The sequence below is a fragment of the Plectropomus leopardus genome, chromosome 10 (assembly GCF_008729295.1).
Source record: "Plectropomus leopardus isolate mb chromosome 10, YSFRI_Pleo_2.0, whole genome shotgun sequence".
Taxonomy (NCBI): domain Eukaryota; kingdom Metazoa; phylum Chordata; class Actinopteri; order Perciformes; family Serranidae; genus Plectropomus; species Plectropomus leopardus.
The window spans coordinates 30,461,905-30,482,795 of NC_056472.1; the positions used below are offsets into that span (position 1 = coordinate 30,461,905).

Sequence of the window (20,891 nt, forward strand, 5' to 3'; positions counted from 1 at the left end):
CTGACTGAGGATGTCAGTAGCGTTCCTCGCCCTCATGAAGTCGGGGGTGTCTGTAGCCAAAGCCAACATTCCTTTGCCCTTAATCTCTGCTCCAGCGCCTTCTTGTACTCTCTCTGTAAATATTACAGGTGATTAAAAGTTACATAAAAGCACTGAACTTGCTAAAAGCAGACGTGACTGACAGACTACTGCAAATAAAAGGATCTCTACTCATTCTCATTGAGCGGGGCTGCAAAACCACTGGGGATGGTGTATAGAGAAGGTTAGAAGAAATTAGGATTTTTTTTAAAAGGTCAATTATTAGACACCAGATTGTGTGTGAAGCTTCAAAACTGAAAAAATAAAACAGCAGTAGTTAAGGACAGTGTGTTTAAATCATTATTAGACGATTTCAACAAACCAATGTTTTCTTTTAAAGCGGAAACAGAAAACATTTGAACTTTTTCCCTCCCTAGTTTCCAGGTGGTTTTATTGATGATGACGCTTTCTGTTTTCCTTAGAACAGCTACCAACACACTGCATTTTGGGTTTTTGCAGTTTCTTCTGTTGTTTCACCATCCACCATTTCTGACACTGTGGAAAATAACAGCAAAGAACTAACACTGGCTCTCTATAAGGAGATAACGACATAAAGCCACAAGGGAAAACAAGCACTGTCCTTTTCTAAATTTGGCTTTGGTTTATAGAGAACTAATCGAAATCCCACGGTGTCATTATTCTGTAGCCATTAAATTGTGTAATTAACATTTATCTCATGATGATAAATTAAAGCAACAAAAGTCTATTTCCACTTTACAATTATTTCAGTTTATTTGTAAAGAAAAAGAAAAGTATTTTAAAAAAGTGCTTTGTCTATTGTGCACTCAAAAAAATATCCTCGAAGTATCTGGCATAGATGATACACTATAAAAGTTAAAGAGTCAAATTATATTATATTATATATTATGTATATATATATTATGTTATATTATATTATATTATATTATATAGGGTTGGGTATATATTGGGTAGCTATGTTCAGTCTTTTATTCCAGTGATCAAAACTGATCTAAAGCTAAATTCTGAGGTTGTTGTGTAAATAATTTTTACAATACATAATGATTATAGCAATTTCTGATCAACCTATACAAATAATTTAGTCAGCTGAAAAGAAACATACAAATACAGATGTACTCACTCATCCCTGCCGACCGCAGCATTAAGCATATTTGGCTACTTTTGTTTTGAAATAAATAAATAAACTATGAACTAAAGTCAAAGATAAAATCCTGAAAAAATTACAATATCGTACAATACAAAATAAAATAAATGATGCTTTGAGGTTAATTTTTGGAATATTTATCAGACATATGTTACGAGTTTGAGAGAAAATCGTGGGAATGTCAAACGGGGTGAAGGTGAGGGTCAAGTTTTGTGAGAAAAGTTTTTTTTAAGAAATCAAAGAGTGCTGAAAAATTAGTGATGTCATAAAGCAAGGACAAAAAAAGTCAGAGTCAAACCCAGCGGTCGCCCCTTTTAGTGTGATGAGTTAAAGGGAAAAGGATTCAGCAGATGATGCACCAAGAGCGGGATTGTGGGAAGGCACTCGGTTGAGAGCGTGATGCTGTCTCCATCAGCTCTCAGTCAGCCGTACCTCACACAGGATTTGAGTGGCATTCCTTGCTCTCAAAAGCTCCGGAGTTTCCTCCAGTGCAGTTAGCCCTTTACCCTTCACTCCCTCCTCTAGATCCTTCCTGTACTCTTTCTACAGGGCGGAAGAAGAACAGAGAGAGCTGCGAGAAGGGCACACAGGCAGGCCAGGCCAAGGCATACAGACAGACCTTTGAGCTCAAAGTCACCAAGCCTCCCAAAAAAACAAAGGAACTGAAGCAGATTCAGAGTTGAAGTCTATTACCGCATTACGAGTTCAGTTACAATCACATTTTCACAGAGAGAGAGCGGCGACGTTGGTGACTTTGGCAAGAATCCTGATAAAAGACACGTGAACCACATTTTATCAGAGTGGAAACAAAAACAACAAAACAATTCACCTCAGCATTTCACCTTTTTAATTGATACGTTTGCATGCACGCACACTTTTCAACATAAAGCAGTTTGTCGTCTCCTGATATTGAAATTGGGAGACAAAAGGCAAATATAAACACAAACAAACAACACTAACTACTTTACTTTAAGTCACGCTGTGGACAGAGAGAGGGGAGAGGGACGTCCTCCAAGCCATACGACCACATAGGTCATTTGTTTCTGTCCTCTAATGGTGCTGCGGGAATGACCCAAAAATGAGTTCGCATTTTAGCACTTCTGGCTCCCTGTTCACAAAATGAGAGGGTTTTTTCAATGGGCTTTTGGATAGATGCTGAAATAAGGTTTGTGGTTTACACAACCTCAAGAGAATTACTTTACGGCATGAAATACGTCCATGAATTTTGTTTCTTTTCTTCCTTTCTTTCCTTTTGTTTGATTGTTTCTTAAAAACATACTATTAGTGTTGTGGTCACTTGCACGAATGTTTTTGCAACATAGACTTTTTTTTTTTACTTTATTTTATCTCTCTCAAATTTTGTTGTCTATAACAAAAACAAACAAAAAATGTAAGTATGCTGTGCTGTGTGATGTGTACCAATTTGATTCCAATAAAAACGTGAATTAAAAAAACAAAACATCCATAAATACCCTACCACTAAATTTTGAAGTTTTTACTTGTCTTAAAAAAAATCTGCAGTTAATAAGTGGCTAAATGAGACGACAGAGTGTCATTACGCCGAGCTGAGACGAACATGGCTCGTTCTGTTGGGGATATTAAATCATGCAAGCTTAGTGTGGTACGTTTATAGCCTAATGTTTGCTTTTTAACTCTGGCAATTGCATTAACGCTTCAAAAATCATAAAAGTTGTGTGCATTTATGAAGATTATTAAGATATTTCCTCTTTTGCTCCCTTCATATGGCAAGAATAGGCCGCTGCCTAATGGGAAATGTAAATATGGGTCACAGTAAGGTGTTTGTAGAAATGACCTGTGGGGTCGTTTTTTGTGGGAGGACAGTCTCTTGTTTTATTAAGAGTTAAAGACTGTGTGGTAAATCATGCAAACAAAACTTAACTGCACGGGTGGACCTACAAGAGGTCAAGGAAGGAAGGAAGCACTCATGGGATTAAACAAAAGTGGTGAAAAGGAAGAGGGACTGTGGTTGGGATAAAGTCTTAGTATGATTATAAAGACCGGGTGAGGTAAAAAGGAGAGGTTGTCGGGAGGATAAAAAGTCCTTTAGTTACCTCACTCATTATTTTGGTGGCGTTTCTGACATGTACCATGGCGGGCGTGACCTCCAAGCCTGAGAGGTTCTTGCCCCTCATGTGCTCCTCATAGTCCTTCTTATAGTCTTTCTATTGGCCGCAAAGATAAAGACAGGGCACAGACAGAGCTCAAATACCCACATGCAAGCAGAGCTGCTTCACAATGCAGTTACCTCATCTGGGTTTGCACCATCGTCCTCACGATGACACCAGTTCCCTTAAATGTGAGTTCTTGTGCATGTGTGTCAGTGGATTTGTGAAGTGTAGAAGCTGATTGTTGTAAGAAAAACATCTCTAATGTTTCGAGTCTGGTGTTTATCACTAAAATCAAGATAAATGTTGTAAATGATTATATTCCAATGCTGTAAAAATCTGTAATCCAGACCCCATAAAAATGTGAGACAAACATTATACTTTACCTTTGACATCCCTGCATCATGGGAGTAAGATCAAGCAGTCTGAACTTATGATATACACAAGATTAGGGAGCAAAGATACAAAAGATGCAAGTTTAATTTGAACACATTTTACATTGCCTTTTCGCAGTTTATTTTCTTAGCCCAGCTAGAAAAAGGGAAACAGGTATTTTTCAACCTGGACCCCAATTTTCCATGTTTTTGTGTCTAATAGAGACTAATTTTTTTCCATTTGTCCAGTATCAAGAAAGAGGCTGCAATGCAACCCATGGGCAATTTTACTGTAAATTTGCATCTACTGAAAGGGATTACATTGAAGCTTCTGTTGTGGCTGCAGCTGATTCACTCAATACTGGACAAATTTTTCAACAAATCTTGTTCCTCCTATTAGTCACGTTTTTCAGTGAAAAACGTGGGAAAATAGGGTCCAAATTGGAAAAAAAGCTTCCTTTAACCCTTTGAAAACTGGATCAACATCACTTTTCAAGTATTTAAAAAATTTGAGCAAATTGGTTTGAAAACTTTCATAATCATGAAAAAAGGCAACAAGCAACTCTAATTTTCATAAAATTTTTCAAATTTTTTCTATTTCTTTTTTTTTTTTTTTTTTTTTTTACTAATTTCTTGCTATATTTTGGGTCATTTCTTCTCAGGCTGCTCATTGCCTTCTTCCCAAGTTTTTGACAGACAATTTTGTCAGATTTCGAAGGGTTAAGAGTGGGAAATGGGCTAACAGTAATTTACTGCGAACTGAATTGCAAAGAAAATTAAGCAATTAACGCTGTTCAACAAATTGTTACTAAAGAGCAGTCTTCACTTGATTAACTGGCATAAAAAGGCAGTGTAAAAGGGTTTTTCCAAACTTCAGAAACATACTGTAAGTCTAACATAAGCAAGAACTGGACATCCAACAAGCTGACGCATATCAATAATAGATACATAACAATACAGGTTAATTTATGCAGCAGGCGCTGAAGAGTCGTCAGACTTGACTTGCATCTGCAGCCATTTTTAACCCCAGAGGAGACAGACTGGTTGTTTACCTGGCTCTGCATGTGCTGGGCCTCCTTCGCAGTCACATATGTGGGTGTCTCAAAGTCCAGCATGGGCTTGCCCTTCTCCCTCTCATACTTCTCCTTGTATTTCACCTGAACAGCACAAAGAGATTTAACGTCTAATGTTCTCAACAGACAAATTCAACATTATGTACATATTGTTTAATATATGCAGGCACATTATAAAAACATCTGTTTTACAAGAGAGTGTTGACCAGCTGAGATCCACAGCAGTGTTTTTGGGTGGGTGGAGTGTTTGTTGACCCTCCACAGAGTCTGTTTCACTTACGTGGCTCTGAAGCTCAGAGGCCTCCTTGTGATGGAGCCGTTCTGGCGTGTCGGGAATCAAATGGTAGTGACCCTTACTCTCCTCAAATTTCCTCTTGTAGCAGTACTACGGGGGAATTCCCAGTCAAGTAAGACAGCTCAGTACAGCAAACGAGAAAACGAGCGTCTGTCTGGAGTTCACTCCCAGCCATTATAAAGTACAAAAATGTATCAGATTTTAGGAGAAGAAAAATTAAAATAGTAACATTATAGTTCTGGAAGCAGCGTTTTAGAAATGTCGAAAAATATGACATGCTGATTAAATATTAAAAAAAGATTAAAAATGGTTTGTAAATTGTATGAAAAATGATCTTGAATCGATGAAGGAGTTCTGTGTTAAGTGATTATTAATCGAAAACTACTTTTGCACAAACGACAGGAGGAAATAAACTGAAAAAGCGAAGGAGTAGAGGTTATCGAGGGTGATATTATGTTAAGGACAAAAGGTGAAAAGGTGGAGGGTGAGAAGGGTCGGGATCACTACCAGATGAGGTCACAGAATAATGGATGTTTGGATGATGGAGCTTAGTGTCTAAATCCATGAGATGGTCAATAATGTGGAGCGTTCTGGTTGTTAATGTGAGGTGACGGAAACGCAAAGTTCAGACACGTTTCAGTGAACCACAGAGGGTTTACTGAAACCGCGCTGACTCCCAGCAGCCCCTGGGTGTGAATGTGAGAGGGTTACGATGATGTCTTACGTCGCTGGACAGTTTGCTGGTGCTCAGGCTGTGCTGCATGGACAGAGACTCCGCCATGTCGGTCACAGGCTTGTGGATCTTCTTCAGGTCACCCTTGTACTTCACCTGCAGGTGATATGAATACCACAGATTTGCAAATAATTTCTTGCCACTTTCCAAAGGTTAAGTTAGTTTTAGTCTTAAAGGGATAGTTTGTTTTTTTAAGTGGGGTTGTATAAGACACTTATCCATAGTTTGTGTATGACGTACAGTAGATGTCCGTCAGCACGAGAAAGAAGCTAAGCAATGCACAGCTTTGGATTGGGGAAGCAGCAAAGCATATTTTTGCCACTTAAAAACATTTTAATTGCACATTTTAATTATCTGTTTTTTTAAACTAAATTCATTAATAAAAATTATAAAACATCGCAGGTCATTCTAAACCAGCTGTGGAGGGGAGGGTCAGAAAAAAAATGTAAAAACATACGGGCACATATGGATGAGATGTGTTATGTATATATGATTTATTATTATACTCTGCACAGAACTAAATAAAAATTTGATCACAAAAAAACAAAACATTTTAATTGTATACTGTATTTAGAATATTTTCATGACTCAGCCTTGCCTTCAGTTAGTTAGTTAGTTTTAATCTGTGACTTTGGTGTTTTAAAGGGTTGATTCGGATTCACCAAAGTGACACAATAAGACAAACTACCTGATTAAGGAACAGATTTTATACAGCTTAAGGCAGAATTTAAAGTTTTAAAAAGTTTTTTAATGCCCCTTTAAAATGAAATTTAAAATCTATTTAACAACAACCGAAGCTGCATGGTCATCAATTTCTGAGGCTTCGGGAGAATTTTGACAAAATATTTGCAGTAGCATAAAACTTTTTGGTGACCTTAAGGCAAGATGCATTCAGTAAATATATTCATTTTTTCAATTACTTTGAGAATTTACAATGCTGATTCACAAAATCCCATGTCTAAGCATTGTCTGGAAGATAGATTTTAGACATTTTAATACCAATTAATTTTAATGTATTTAATGTCTTTCACAACTTTTTAAGGAGTGTGTGGGAACCCTGGAGGCAGTTCAACGAGGTAAAAATGACTGTTTTTCTCAGCGGAGTCTGGTGGCCTTGATGGAGCATAAAGGGGGCAGTAAGGTAAAGTGAAAATATTTTCAATAAAGCGCACACTCAGATTATTTAGGTGGCAAAAATGTATTTTGCTGCTGCGTCCACAGCAGTGCATTGCTTAGCTACCATGGCATTACTCCAGATGCTTCATCTACTGCAGGTAATTCACCAACTATGGATAAAAATATCAACTCAACTTCAAAAAGTACAAAAAATACGAAATGTCCCTTTGAGTGTAACTTAAATTTGTGAGCAATTGTTGCCTATTATTATGATTGATTATGTTTGTTGTCAATAGGAATGATGAGGATACACTGACACCTACCACACTAGCCAGGTCATTGGCATCCTTCAAAGTCTTGTAAATCTTGCTCTCCTTCAGGTCATATTGTGGTCTCTTTCCTTTCACCTCCTTGTCAAACTTCTCCTTGTACTTCAGCTATTGGGACGGGACATAAGTGACAGTTAGCGAAAGCAGTGGGGAGACAAAAAACAGTGGAAGATTCACAGACGCCATCCAACTGGAAACATTTTGAGAACAACATAATGCATTTCAACCATGTATAAAAAGGGATGAGTAGCTTTTGAAGGATACTTTGGTGCACATGTTTTGGACATACTGAGTACTGTATGCTTTTTAAATATTAACACTCAAATTGAGTTTGCATCCCTTGTTATACAAGACAAATAACTGTAGTCAAACAGTCTCCTAAACAGGATTTTTTTCATGCATCAGTTTATTTCCACTTTTCATTCAGCAATCGCATCAAGGGACAAAAAAGGTCTCTAAAGGTGTGTTCACAGCTGCAGTTTGGCTCCAGACTGGAGAAGAAAATCCTCTACTTTGTAATTTAATCCTTACAGGTGTTTAATCACAGACTACTGGAAACATGTAATAAAACATCACATCAGGTTCTCCTCTGTCGAAACCAAACCAGTCAGCTGTGGAGACGCCCTAAGACGCTGTTCAGACCCAGCGCCTCGCATCCACGTGTCCAGTTTGTGCTCGGATCCAGCTGAGGGGGACAACCGTCCCAGTCGCCAGAAAAAAGGTTGGCTTTGTACGTTTCTGCAAACCACAGACACATTACATTTGTATAATGTTTCTAAAGTAGTTTCTGAGCTGACTGTCATCTGAAGGTGGAGGGGACAGAGGACGCTGTGTCACCAAGGCGAGATGCCTGCCAAGCTGCAGACCACTGCAGACTCGGGCTCGAGACCAACAAACAATAAAACTGTTTGTTTTCTAGAGTTATCATCATCCAGGGTTCTTATCTTTAGCCTATAAAGGTTATTCTTTTGTTAGCAAACCGCATGTAATATTCCTGCTGCGTTTCCAGGCGGCATGATGCCAAGAAAGGCAGTTGTTTTGTTATCGAGACAAATAGTGACACAAAAAAAGTCAGGTTTTACCCAGACAACTGTGTTTCCAGCCGGGTCAGTGCCATGAAAAGCAACTTTTTTTTATACCGAGACATCACTGTGTTTCCTGCCGCGGTATTACCTGGGAAAACAGTTTATTTTTACTGCGACATCACTGTGTTTCCTGCCACCAAAAGTTTCTTTTTGGCCTCCGAACGTAGATGTTTTTTAGCAGTCACTGTGTTTCCTGAGTGTCACGTAAAGCAGCTATTTTTTAGACATCTTTATATTTTTCAGCTGGGATTATGCCACCAAAACCAAGCTTTAGTCCAAATATGATCTTTTCCTAACCATAAACAAACATTTTTTGTGCCTGACCCTTACCACGCGTTTACCACAGCTTTATTAAAATGTAAAGAAACCTAAGCTTTAAAAGCATCTGCCACATACTAACATATACATGTAACATATTTGTGGTTTGCAGAAACATACAATGCAAACATTTACTCTGGTGACTGGAATGGGATTACAGTTCACACTTAACATTAGAAAGCATCTCAAAGGAGTCTCAAGTGGCAGTTTATGAGCTACGAGCCTCTGATCTGACCCCCTGAAGATGCTTTTTAGTGCTAAATGTAAACATTATGGGATTCACGTAAACACAACACAGTGTTCGTCATATATATTGAAGTATATATGGAAGATATGGGGCAATACCATGGTGGTTTCTGATTCAAGCTGGTTTGGACCACTCAGATTTAGAGAGACGGTAAGACAAAAAAAATCTTTAAAACAATGTTTCAGGAAAAACAAGTAAATTTAGAAGTAATAATGAATTAATCTGACTTTGTAAGAGGTTTGTAAATTTATAAATTTATAACAACATCAAGGGGAGTCTACACTGCCCTCTAGTGTCAGATAAATTAGGAAAAAGCTCCACATACTTTACAAAATGTAATTTATTCAGATGCAAGCTTGTTAACCCTTGGAAGCCTGAGAAAATTGGCTTGATTTCGTTGCAAAACACTGGAAGGAGTTACGAGTTCCAAGAAAATTGCCAGAGATTTAGCACCAAAAAAAGAGAAAAAAAGGGAAGCAAGGTTTAATAAAAAAGCCAAAAGGTAAAAAAACAAACAAAAAAATATATATTTTTTTTTTATTAACCTCTAAAAATTTCTTTCTCTCTCTTTCTTTTTAAAGCTAATTTTCAGGTCATTTTCTTGTTACCTTTTCCTAAATTCCTGACAATTTGCATTTTAAGTTGCTCAGTGCTCTTTCAGCAATGTTGTCAAAAGAAATCAAAACAATTTATTTAGGTTTCAAAAGTTCAAATGCATGTGAACGCTGTCTGAACAGTACAAGATAACTTTTGTAGATCCAGGTTTCAAAGGGTTAATTTAGGGGAAATCTTTTTCCAATTTAAAATTCAGAGAAAGGACAACTGTCTGGGTGACTTAGAAGAAAAGTGGGTAAATCCTACAAATGATGTTGAACAAAATCAGTAACTCAATAACAGTATCGACACCAGTGCATGCAGGACTATAACGCTTGTCTATGCCGAGCAACGAGCCACAGCTTGTCGGGGGAACTAAAGAGCAGAGGGTGCACACAATGCTAAACACAGAAAGGTACCCCGCAGTAAAATCAGACCCCATCAGTCAATAGATGGATGAGAAGTGAACAGAAAGACAGAGGAGACAGACATTTAGTAGCAGCCCTTCAGTTTTAGGGCGTGAACCTCCTTACATCACTAGTCAGGGCACTCATTTTCTTAATGTGGCGCATCTGGGGGGTATCATAGGAAGCTGCTCCGTGGAGGGAGCGCTTGGCGTCCACCTACAAAGCGCAGTGAGATGGAGGGATGAGAACACACAGACTGGGACAGTATGGAAGAGGAGAGAGAGGAGGAGTGAGAGGAGAAGAAGGATGGAGCAGTGTAGGAGGACAGGTTAAAGAATGAGGACAATGACATGAGCAGTTAAGACATGAAAATGTACTTTCATGGAGTCACAACGACAGATTGACACAAGGATTATAATGCAGGATGGCAGAGGAAGCGCTATGGAAGAGCTGCTAGTTTCATCGTTAGGCCTAAGCATCTACTACAGCAAAACTAGTCTGCAAAGATTAGCTTGTGGAGATCTGACGCTGACACGCAGACAGAAGATCTTTGCTGGTGTATAACAGCTTCCACTGACTGATTCCAGCCATCTTGTACGATAAATAATACAGGAAATATTTTCTAGGAGTTTCAAGGAACCTGTTGGAAAGAAGCATGACTGGGTAAAGATGGTTGGTTGTGTTTGGCGTACCTGACTGGTCAGCTTGGAGACCTCAGTGGCCAGAGCGATGTCTGGGCGGTGGACCAGAGAGCCTCCGCGGCTGGCCTCCTCGCGGGCCTTGTCACGGTAGCCGATCTGATAAAGACAAACAAGAATCAGCATATTTTGATGATAACCACAGGGCTAGATGTGAAAATATCCCAGTAGGCTAATGCTTCATTGCTGCCTCCCTCTGCCGATGCTGGCCTCTTTGTGCTTAACGAGAACGTCGTTCCTCAGATGTGATGCTGTGATCCTGCCTGTGGCTGCGCCTGGATCGTAGTCGCACTGATGATGTGGACCTGCCAGCAGCAGCACCCTGATTGTGGGTCGTGGTTGCACGCCAGCTACTACTGCAGTTTTTATACCTCCACTATAATTATACACAATTGTTTTTCCACATACATTAACTACAATATTTGCATGTAATATTACATGCTATCATAGACTATATTTACTAATTTTTATGTCTATTACTATTGTTATATGTTATTTTATTGTTACTATTGTAACATTTTGTCATCTACCATAATTATTTTTCTTTACGACATTTATTGCACTTCTATTCTTCCTGGAGAAGGGATCCCTCCTCAGTCACTCTTCCTGAGGTTTTTAACAATTTTTTGTTGTTTTTTTTTTCCTGTGAAAGGTGTTTTTTGGGGGGAGTTTTTCCTTAGTCACAGTGAGGGTCCAAGGACAGAGGGATAAGCTGTAAAGCCCTCTGAGCAATTGTAATTTGTAATAATGGGCCTTGTACATTAAATTGAATTGAATATGCACTGGATGGGTTTTATGGATGTAATTGGTGATTACCTCACTGATCAGTTTGGCAGCCTGGGTAGCCTTCTTGATGTCAGGACGGTCGACTACAGTGGTGTAGTGCAGGTTGGCTTTGGCGTCTTTCTTGTAGTTCACCTGTGGGGTCGGGCAGAAGAGAAGATAGAGTACAGTATGTGCCAAAAACTGACAAAAACATCAACAGAGAAACACTGGAGGCTGTGAAACTATACAAACGTGGAGACTGTACGCTCTAATTAAAATCAATTGTGGAGATGACTCACGCTGCTCTGAGTCTTGGCCACTCCCATGGCGTGCTGTACATCAGGTGGTACAATCATTTGATTATAAATTGACTTGCCCTTGTCCTTCTCAAACTTGGCTTTGTACACATTCTGTAAAGGACAGAAAGGAATGTCAAAGCATGAAATACAAAAACAGTCCAGGATTTATGAGATGGCTGGGCTCACTTTGTAAAAATGAAATGTGTAAATTGTACCTTGCTGACGAGCTTGTTGACGTTCTTGCTGTGGGCGGTGTCACGAGTCTCGGACAGGGTGGTGAATGAGCCGGACTGCATTTCCTTCTTACTGGCCTCCTTGTATTTGCTCTGTGGATGAAAATTAAGACACACAAATATATTTTAAGTCATAAAAACTACTATTTAGTGTAAATATCTCTGTCTTAACTAATACAATTCCTAATCTGTCTAAAAAATATTTGCCTTTTCGCTTAATAAAACTCACCTCTGATGCCAGAGTGCGTACAGCCTTGGCATGGAGGATCTGAGGAGTGTCCATCACGGGCACATAGTGGCCCTTTGTCTTCTCATACTTCTCTTTGTACTTCACCTGGAGAGCAGCAACAGCAGGAATACATGTTAAAAAATTAAACGCTGAAGTAGAATTACTCTTTGAGATCTATAATAATTTTATTTTATCGTACACAAAGTAAAAAAAAACATTTAAAAACTTACATCGCTGGCCATTTCGGTATTTTTCAGTCTCAAGAGAGTCAACTTGTCATCAGCTACAGGAATCACGCAGCCCTTCAGTGTCTCTTTGTCATACTTGTACTCAACCTGCGGGTAAAATGATGGGAGCAAAATTAGAAAGACAATGTTGGATGTTGTTAAACAAAAAATCACACACGTAAAGCACCAACTCACGTCACTCTGTTGCAGGGAGTTCTTGGCAGCATTCACAAAGTCGGGTCTGTCTGCTGTCCAGATCCACTTCATCTTGTTGGCTTCATACTTCTTCTTGTAGTCAAGCTGAAAATGGAGGGAAAAAAATCATATATTTGCTTTTAAATCTTGTTTTTTACCGATAACACATTTCCATTTCTATTTCTATCTTTTACCTACCATGTTTTTACTATTTTTATCTTGCTTTTACTTACTATTTTTATTGACATATGGTATACTCTTATTTTTATCTGGCTTTTATTTATCTTTTTCTAATGCCTTTTTTAGTATTTGAGCGCTGTTATTTTATGACATTAATACCTGTCCTGTGCTGTTGCTTGTGTGTGTAAAAAGAAGACCAACTCCCCTACTGTAAACTAAAACTACCTGCAGGTATAAATAAAGTTACCTTACCTTAAAATAGGGTTTTCATAGGGTTTTGCGTTTTGTTGTCACCTGCTTTATTGATAATTATACTGTGTTGCGCTTTGTTCACCAGAGTCACTGTGATTGCTGACAGCCCAGGCTGAGTAGAGGGGGGAGCGCTATGATCAGGCATTGGTGACAAACAGTAAATTTGGGGCGGAATAAATCATCCTAGAGATAGAAATAAAGTGATTCTGCCTCAGCTGTTAATATTTTGCTAGTTAAATACTTATGTTGGCCTGTAAGAGTGAGATTTATGAGTTATTTCTCTCTTTTGGACAAAACTGGGGCTATAGTAGGATGTAGTGAAGTGGAATTAATGAATAATGAACAGAAAGTGAGATTTGATACCGTCACTAAAGACACTTACGTTGCTGATGTTCTTGTAGGCCTCCTTGGCAGCACGAATCTCATGAGCCTCGGGGTCCATGTTGATCTGGGCCTTGCACTTCTCATACACTTCTTTGTACTTCAGCTGCAAGATGCATGAAAAAAACACATTTTTTCAGATTTTTGAATAGTTTGTGTCTGCATCAGAAAAAGTGCAGACAGGCTGAGTGGGACTTACGTTGCTGGTGATATCCTTGACCTTCTTCATGTGCTGCTGGTGTGGAGTATCATAAGGCAGAGTGTATCCCTTAGCCTTAGTCTTGTTGTATTCCATCTTGTAGATGATCTGAAGAATAAAAACATTTCCGTCAGGAGTAATTCAAAACATAAATCATTAAGCACTTTTTTAACTGTTAAATACTTAAAAGCAGAATAAAATCAAAAACTCACATCGCTGATTTTCTTGCTGCGTCTGTGGGCCTCGTACTCCGGAGTCTCCAGAACTGAGGTGAACTTGTCCTTGGCGCGTTCATACTGCTCCCTGTACCTCCACTGATGGAGGACGATGACACGTAAACACAAGAAAGTTAGTGCCACTCCTAATAAATCTGCCACTCTAATATTTGGTTTTATTTATGTGCATTCTGATAACTTTTCTGTCTTCTGATGTATGCATCTAAAGACAGAAACTATCCAAGAAAAGGGGCAAATGCAAATTCGAAAAAGGACGTCTGACTGCTCAAGAAAAGACAATTTCAGTAGGAAAGACAGTGATGAGTCACATTTCAGCATCCAATGATGTCAATTCAGATGAAGATTTTACTCAATCACTTTCTGTTATCACATAATCATGTTTAAGTTTAAAAAAGTTGGATTTTTTCATTTATCGTTTTTGTGTTTCTTGGATAATTGGCAGAATAAGAACAAATGCAGACAAATGTGTAATATGTGACATTTTACTGATTGAAAACAACACAGTATGAGTGAAGTGGTTCCATGCATACATTTATAAAAACATGCTTTATGAAACATGCAGTTATTTTCCAGGTGGAAATGAAGATGAGGACACGTGTTACCACGGTTCAGTCATGAAAGTCTGCAGTGTCCACTTGGCTCATAGTGACCAGTTGTCCTTCTTAGGCTTTTGCTCTTTGAATCTGAGGCTGATATATACAGTAGAGGGGCTTTAATTAAAGCTGCTGTTTACTCAAGAGAAAACTGCGAATGTTAAGTAACTCAAAAATGCCTGATATTGGCATTTTAGGAGAGTAACAAAAGCTTTTACGGAGAAAAACAGTCTAAAATCTACACACGACTTTCACATGTTTAACACATGATGACTAATGAACAGATAAGTAATATTTGTCTCTTCAGGAACTTCAGCTTGTAATGTCATAATTAAAGCTGAAAAGATTTATTGAAAACGAGAGCGATGATACTGGTAAAAATTGCTTAACCTTGTTATTATGGACTTCATAGCTGCAAATAATGGAATTAAAAACTTGATTAAAAAATGTGATTATTGAAATTCTGAGAACAATAGGGATTAAAAAAATGAATCCTTAGACAGCCTTTGTATATTTCAAAAACCTTTCCAAACATTTTGTCAATTCTAAACCATTTCCAGACCTTAAAAAATATTCTAATTTAACTTTTTAACTTTTCTAGGAATTTCAGGACTGTGAGAAACAAAACTGTGACATTTTATATACCGAACAACTCATCAGTAAATCAAAAAAATATTTGACAGATTAACTGACAATGAAAATAATTGGTATTTGCAGCCCTAGTTGCATTTCTGGACTGTCTGTCTGCTGGTGCCAAACTACTGCACTGCATTTTCAGATGGGTTAAAGGTTCAAAACTTAATGAGACATTAAGAGAAGAGAACATGGGATGGGAGGATTAGAGCGTTAAAGAGAATGGAGGATTGTGTTGAGGTTAAAACCCCTTAAAGAGTTTAAGTGGGTTTGATTATGTGACAATAAGACCTTGTCCAGAAACAGCAGGGAGGAACAAAATATGCTTTTGTTCTGCTTGTTTGTGGATCAGGGCTGTTTACCTTACTGCTCATGGTGGACTGGAAAAGGGCTGTGAGGATGTCAGGGCGGTGTAGCTCATTGCAACCACTCTTTAGAAGATCCTTTGCTTTGGATTTATATCTCACCTGTCCACACACAACGACGTACACACACACAGCATGCCATAGTTGAGGACACATGATAAACAGCAGTAACACTGGGAGGACTGGAGAAGAACTCCGGAGATCCGAGTGTGACGAAGCAGCTGTTTGTTCCTTATCTGTGCCTTCAGAGTGACAGACGTCTTTAGCTGTGCTTAGCTTCATAATAAATTGTTTGGACACAATCTAATAAGTGTAATTTAATCCTGAATAAATGAGCGATTAAACTGTTGCTGATGGCACAGATAAAGAAGAGTCCTGCTCACTCAAGACAGCAGCAGCTCCTTGAGTGGCACTGTTTGTAATGATCCTAAAAGAACAGAGAGAGAAATTTATAGTGTTGGAAGAACTATCATGCCGTCGACCACCGGCGGGTCTGTCGACGGCCTCATGCACCCGTGTGAGAGGTCCGGATTGGAGGTTGCAGCGGAGGAGGCAGGCCGGTCGTACGGCACGACCAGGGCGTTTACCTGGCTCATCTTCCTGTTCTCCCTGGCCAGGACGTATCTAGGATCATCTGTGGTTATGGTGAACTTATCCTTGGTTTTCTCATAGGTAGCTCTGTAGGCTCTCTGCTCAGAACGTCAGAAGGTAGTTAAAGACAAACGTCCACAAAACGACATGTACTGTCATGTGACGACACTTTTCCAGGGGACAAAAGACGGTTAAAACAAATTGAAGAACAATGGGCAAGTTTTTTACACTTGGTAATAAGGTAACTTGTAGAAAAAGCAGACACTCCAGGATTTCCCAGATTGTTTTTGTGATTTTTGCAGCCTGAAATGCCTGATTCCGCAGCATCTTTTCTAAAAAGTTGTGATGCAAGTTGTTTTGTTTTTTTATAAAAGTAAGATTTTTTTTAAAAAGTTATAATTACATAGGATTCACATCATAATGTGATAGACCTTCAGAGCCAATATTGGTGTAAAATAAAACAAAATCCATTCCTGCCACTTTGTGTGACTCAGCAGTCAAATGATAAACAGAGAGAGAAAGAGGGGGGCTGTGCGGATCAATACCCTGCACAATGAAATTTGTAATATTTGTGGTAAAGTTGCAGTGATTGGACAAAATTGCAAGGTCCTGCAGAATTCACAATGACTGGCCGAATTTGCGTGAATTGGCGCAACTGCAACACTGCAAAATCCTGGAGGGACTGAAAAAGCTGGTCATAAACATAACAGTCAATAATCAGATAATACTTTCAATCCACACTATTTTACCTCCAAACTGAGGGTCCAATAGAGATGCACAAAAACAGAAAAATGTGATTAAATTGTCTGTTTTACAAACTAATAAGAATCATATCATTTTTGCGACAAAAATCAATGACTGTATGGGGTTAAAGAATGAAGGGACTCACATCATTGATGATAGTGGAGGCGTACTTGGCAGCCTGGAAGAACGGCGTGTCGCAGGTGTACCTGAAGTTGCCTCTGTTCTTCTCGAAGGAGGCTTTGTACAGTCTCTGTTAGAAAGAGATGAAACTGTCATTAGGAACGACCAGATTTTGTGGAGGTATTGGATAGATGACCTTATTATGTTGCCCTTTTCTGACTGTTTTTTTATTTCTCTAACAAGTCTCCTCGTGAAATATCTTATTTGTACACGTGGTCTCCCAAACTGTAAGAAGTTAAAAAAATCTAAACAGCAGGGGGAACTGTCTGTCATGTCTAATGCATGTTCTGTACCATAAAAGGCTGTCCATAAAAATAAATATTTTAAAACAAAAAAAATGTTATTTGGCAAACAGACAACAATGTCAGCGTTTTATACCAAAGTTTTGTTATTAGCTACGATAATTGAGAAAATCTATCCCCTTTGCTGCTGTCACTGTCAGCAGCACAAACTCTGACTTGCCACCACATTAATGGTGACGCTTAAAATAAACAAGCAAGCACTGGTACATTAAATCAAATGACATAAGAAATAATAAATTACAAAATGAATAGATCCCTCACCTCACTGTACAGCGTCTTGTTCCTCTCAGCCGTCACCAGCTCAGGTGTGTCCCACACAAAGCAGCCGATACCCTTCAGCCAATCCAGGTCCTCCTTGTACTTGACCTATAGAGGAGAAAAAAAACAGGATTTAATTTAAATATGTCATAGTATGTAAATGATACTAAATGCCTTTCTGTGTACTTTTAGTAAATGTTTTAGCAAATAATTTGGAAAGGCAGGTAAGCAGTACTCACGGTGCTGACGTTATCGTTGACAATCCTGCTGAAGAAGAACTCAGGACGGTCGGGGATAGACTTCCACGTACCCAGAGAGTTAATGTACTTCTCCCTGTATTTAACCTGACGCAGAGAGAAAACAACAGTAAGAGAGCTGCAAAAGCTAAAAACAAAATGATCTTACTTTCTCTTTTTAAAAAATACTATCTAAATATAAGCATATAAAGACATTCCCAAATAATTATGAATCAGCTAATTTGCTGACCTCGCTGATGTCGTCAGTGACTCTGCGGTGGTAGGTGATGTCCAGAGCGTCCTTGACTGTGTGGTAGTGCCCCTTGGAGAGCTCAAAGGTCTCTTTGTAACGAAGCTGAGAACACAAAGAACAAAATTCATCACATATTCATCAAACAAAAATACACATATTTGGCATTGTCAATATTATTCAAAGGCAACTGTACAATTTTTGCACTAGTTTGTAGAGGACTACTCTGTGGTATTGTTGAGCTCATGAAAAAATATTTAGACTGTCGTAGGAAAAAAAAACTCTATTAGCTAAGAAATCATAACATTAACCTTACATTTATTTACAAATTATAAAGACTAAAATTCTAAAATCAGTTGAGGAACACTGACCAGTCAATATCCAATTATCAAAAACTACGTACGTTACAAATTAAATTAAATTAAAATAAATTAAACAAAGAAAACTCTTACCCTTGACCATGGCACTAATATGAATATTATTTGTCATGAAGGTTAGCCAGTGAGTGTACTCACATCGCTTGACTGGAGGTAGGACTTCTTGGCGCGGATCAGGAGAGGTGTGTCAGCGATGGCGGTGTATCTGTGCTTCATCTTCTCATACTGGTCTTTGTATTTGTTCTGCGGGAAGAAATAATTCACACAACACAACAGAAGAGACTTGTTACAACATTTGGATGTCTGAGCTCACTGACAGCACTTCTAGTAATTCCTGTTCTATCACAGTAAGCCAGATACAAAATGTCACTGAATAAAAATACAAAAACTGCTAAGATATACTCCTTTAATTTCAACAGAGATGACAGCTGATAAACAGTAAGGAAACCAAAATACAAAATAAATAAGGAGGACTTACATCACTGTAGATCACTTTCATTTTCCGAGCATGGTCCATGTGTGGAGTCTCACTTTCTGGAGTGAAATGACATCTTTCCTTACTGGCCAGATCAGTGTACTGGTACTGTAGAGAGAAACAGATGAAATACTCATTAGATTATTAGTGAAACAAAGTAAATCTGTGTTTAAAAAATCATTTATTGAGTGCTGTTGTGTCTGAACTTGCCTTGTTAGTCAGCTGCTGGGCCCATTTGGCTCTCTTGATGTCCACAGAGTCCACAGTGGTGGTGACCTTAGCCATCTCCTCTTTGCTCTGGGCTTTGTAGATCAGCTGGAAATATAGAAGAAGCAAAAAAAGTCAACCCAAAAACTCAGTCCTGTCTGTCACAATATGTATTTTCTGACAGAATTCACACAGTCTGACAATAAAGCAAAATATCTCTATATGTATGTGTATCCTTCACATATCTCAAGGACCGTTCATTCGATCTACTTCACACTTTCCGAAGGTATTAAAACAATGATTAAAGTCAATCTTTTTTAAAAAACTAATCATAATAAATCTATAACTGAGCCTCGGTTCTTCTTTGGATGAGCAGTTTTGAGAAGGCTGTTTTGAACGGGCTCTACAATATTTTTCTAAAAACAAAAACCTTAGGATATTCTGCAAACTATTAAAACCCTTGAAACCTGAACAAATTGGCTTAATCTCAAATCAAAATAGTATAAGGCAATGTCCAACTTTACAAGAAATTACCCCAAATTAGCACATAAAAAAGAGTAAGACTAATGGTAAAACAGAACAAAACAAACAAACAAAAAATAAATAATAATAACAATAAAGGAAATGGCTTGAAAAAAAGTGATTAACTTTAAATATAAGATTAGAATTAAAAAAATATTTTCTTACAATTATTTTTTAATATTTCTCTCTCTTTTTTAACCAATGACATCCCTTCCAGGTTGCTTGTTGTCTTTTTAGCAATGTTAAAAAAACAAAAATAAAACCACTTTGCTCAGGTTTCAAAGGTCAAACCACTTGTGAAAGATGTCTGAATGTAACACAAGACACTGACGTCCATCCAGGTTTCAAAGGGTTAACAAAGTGGGCTACTCATACAACATGATGGAGTGTGTTTGGGGAAAAAGACTCACGTTGCTCATGTGGGTCTTGAGCTCAGTCACGCGTTTATACTCTGGTGTGTCCAGGACCACGGAGAAGTTGGCGAGGTTCTTCTTGGCCTCCACTGGGTAGGTGATCTATGAAGGATAGTTAAGATAGGCCGATAAATTATCACAATGTCACTGCAGGAATTTTACACTGATATAATTTGTTATTCCATCCATATGAAAACACTTACCCTCTGTTTGTTGATGTTACGGACGTGGATCATCTCAGGGGTGTCGTACAAGAAGCAACCAATGCCTCTCAGCCATGTCAGATCCTCTTTGTATTTCAGCTAAAAACACAAAAAGGTTTTTAACAAACAATTGTTGATAAAGTATGTGTTGTGAAAATTTCAAAATCAAACTTTTTTTTTTTTGCCGTACCTCGCTGGTGATCTCATTGACGTGGTGGCAGTGCATCAGCTCGGGCGTAATGGGCAAAGAGATCAGCTGGCCTCTGGTATTGTAGTATTTCTCTCTGTAGCACAACTGTGACGAGAAGAGAACAAAAAGATGGCATGAATAGAAAAACTATTGTATTCCACTACTTGAATAAAAACAGGGACAGGAACAACATGTATTGCGTGAAAATAATTCTGTTATTTTATTTTAAATAGATTTTATTTCATATATATATGTTTTTTTATTTTTAAAATATATTTAAAAAGAAAAAAAAGAGGTGTATGCTGGTTAAAGACAGATCCAATGGTACTAAATGTGTAACTTTCTGCAATCAACAGCAAAAAAACTGGCAACTGCATGAATTTATGCAATACTCTGAAAAAAATAACGAAAATGCTTCTGTACCTCGCTGAGATTCGTCTGGTTCATCTTGACTTGTTTGATTTCGGGGGTGTCGTAGGTTGTGTGGATCTTGTCCTTAGTCTTGTGGTAGTCCTCCCGGTACAGACGCTGGGGGAGAAAAGAAGACAACATATCGATTT

At 38.3% G+C, this 20,891-nt stretch overlaps 1 protein-coding gene across 1 annotated transcript in view; it reads right to left on the reverse strand.

Annotated features, from left to right (window-relative positions):
• The window catches only part of LOC121948713 (nebulin-like), an 86,779-nt gene that overhangs the window by 13,675 nt on the left and 52,213 nt on the right, over positions 1 to 20,891 (reverse strand). Inside the window, 31 exon segments of the mRNA XM_042494125.1 lie at positions 1 to 89; positions 92 to 113; positions 1,634 to 1,744; positions 3,274 to 3,384; positions 4,754 to 4,858; positions 5,055 to 5,159; positions 5,794 to 5,898; positions 7,242 to 7,355; positions 10,025 to 10,114; positions 10,591 to 10,695; positions 11,413 to 11,514; positions 11,661 to 11,771; positions 11,876 to 11,986; positions 12,123 to 12,227; positions 12,353 to 12,457; positions 12,545 to 12,649; positions 13,359 to 13,463; positions 13,557 to 13,664; positions 13,769 to 13,870; positions 15,381 to 15,485; positions 16,864 to 16,968; positions 17,462 to 17,566; positions 17,698 to 17,802; positions 17,945 to 18,049; positions 18,460 to 18,564; positions 18,800 to 18,904; positions 19,007 to 19,111; positions 19,936 to 20,040; positions 20,142 to 20,240; positions 20,332 to 20,436; positions 20,755 to 20,859. Of these exon segments, the coding sequence (XP_042350059.1) occupies positions 1 to 89; positions 92 to 113; positions 1,634 to 1,744; positions 3,274 to 3,384; positions 4,754 to 4,858; positions 5,055 to 5,159; positions 5,794 to 5,898; positions 7,242 to 7,355; positions 10,025 to 10,114; positions 10,591 to 10,695; positions 11,413 to 11,514; positions 11,661 to 11,771; positions 11,876 to 11,986; positions 12,123 to 12,227; positions 12,353 to 12,457; positions 12,545 to 12,649; positions 13,359 to 13,463; positions 13,557 to 13,664; positions 13,769 to 13,870; positions 15,381 to 15,485; positions 16,864 to 16,968; positions 17,462 to 17,566; positions 17,698 to 17,802; positions 17,945 to 18,049; positions 18,460 to 18,564; positions 18,800 to 18,904; positions 19,007 to 19,111; positions 19,936 to 20,040; positions 20,142 to 20,240; positions 20,332 to 20,436; positions 20,755 to 20,859 (3,165 nt within the window).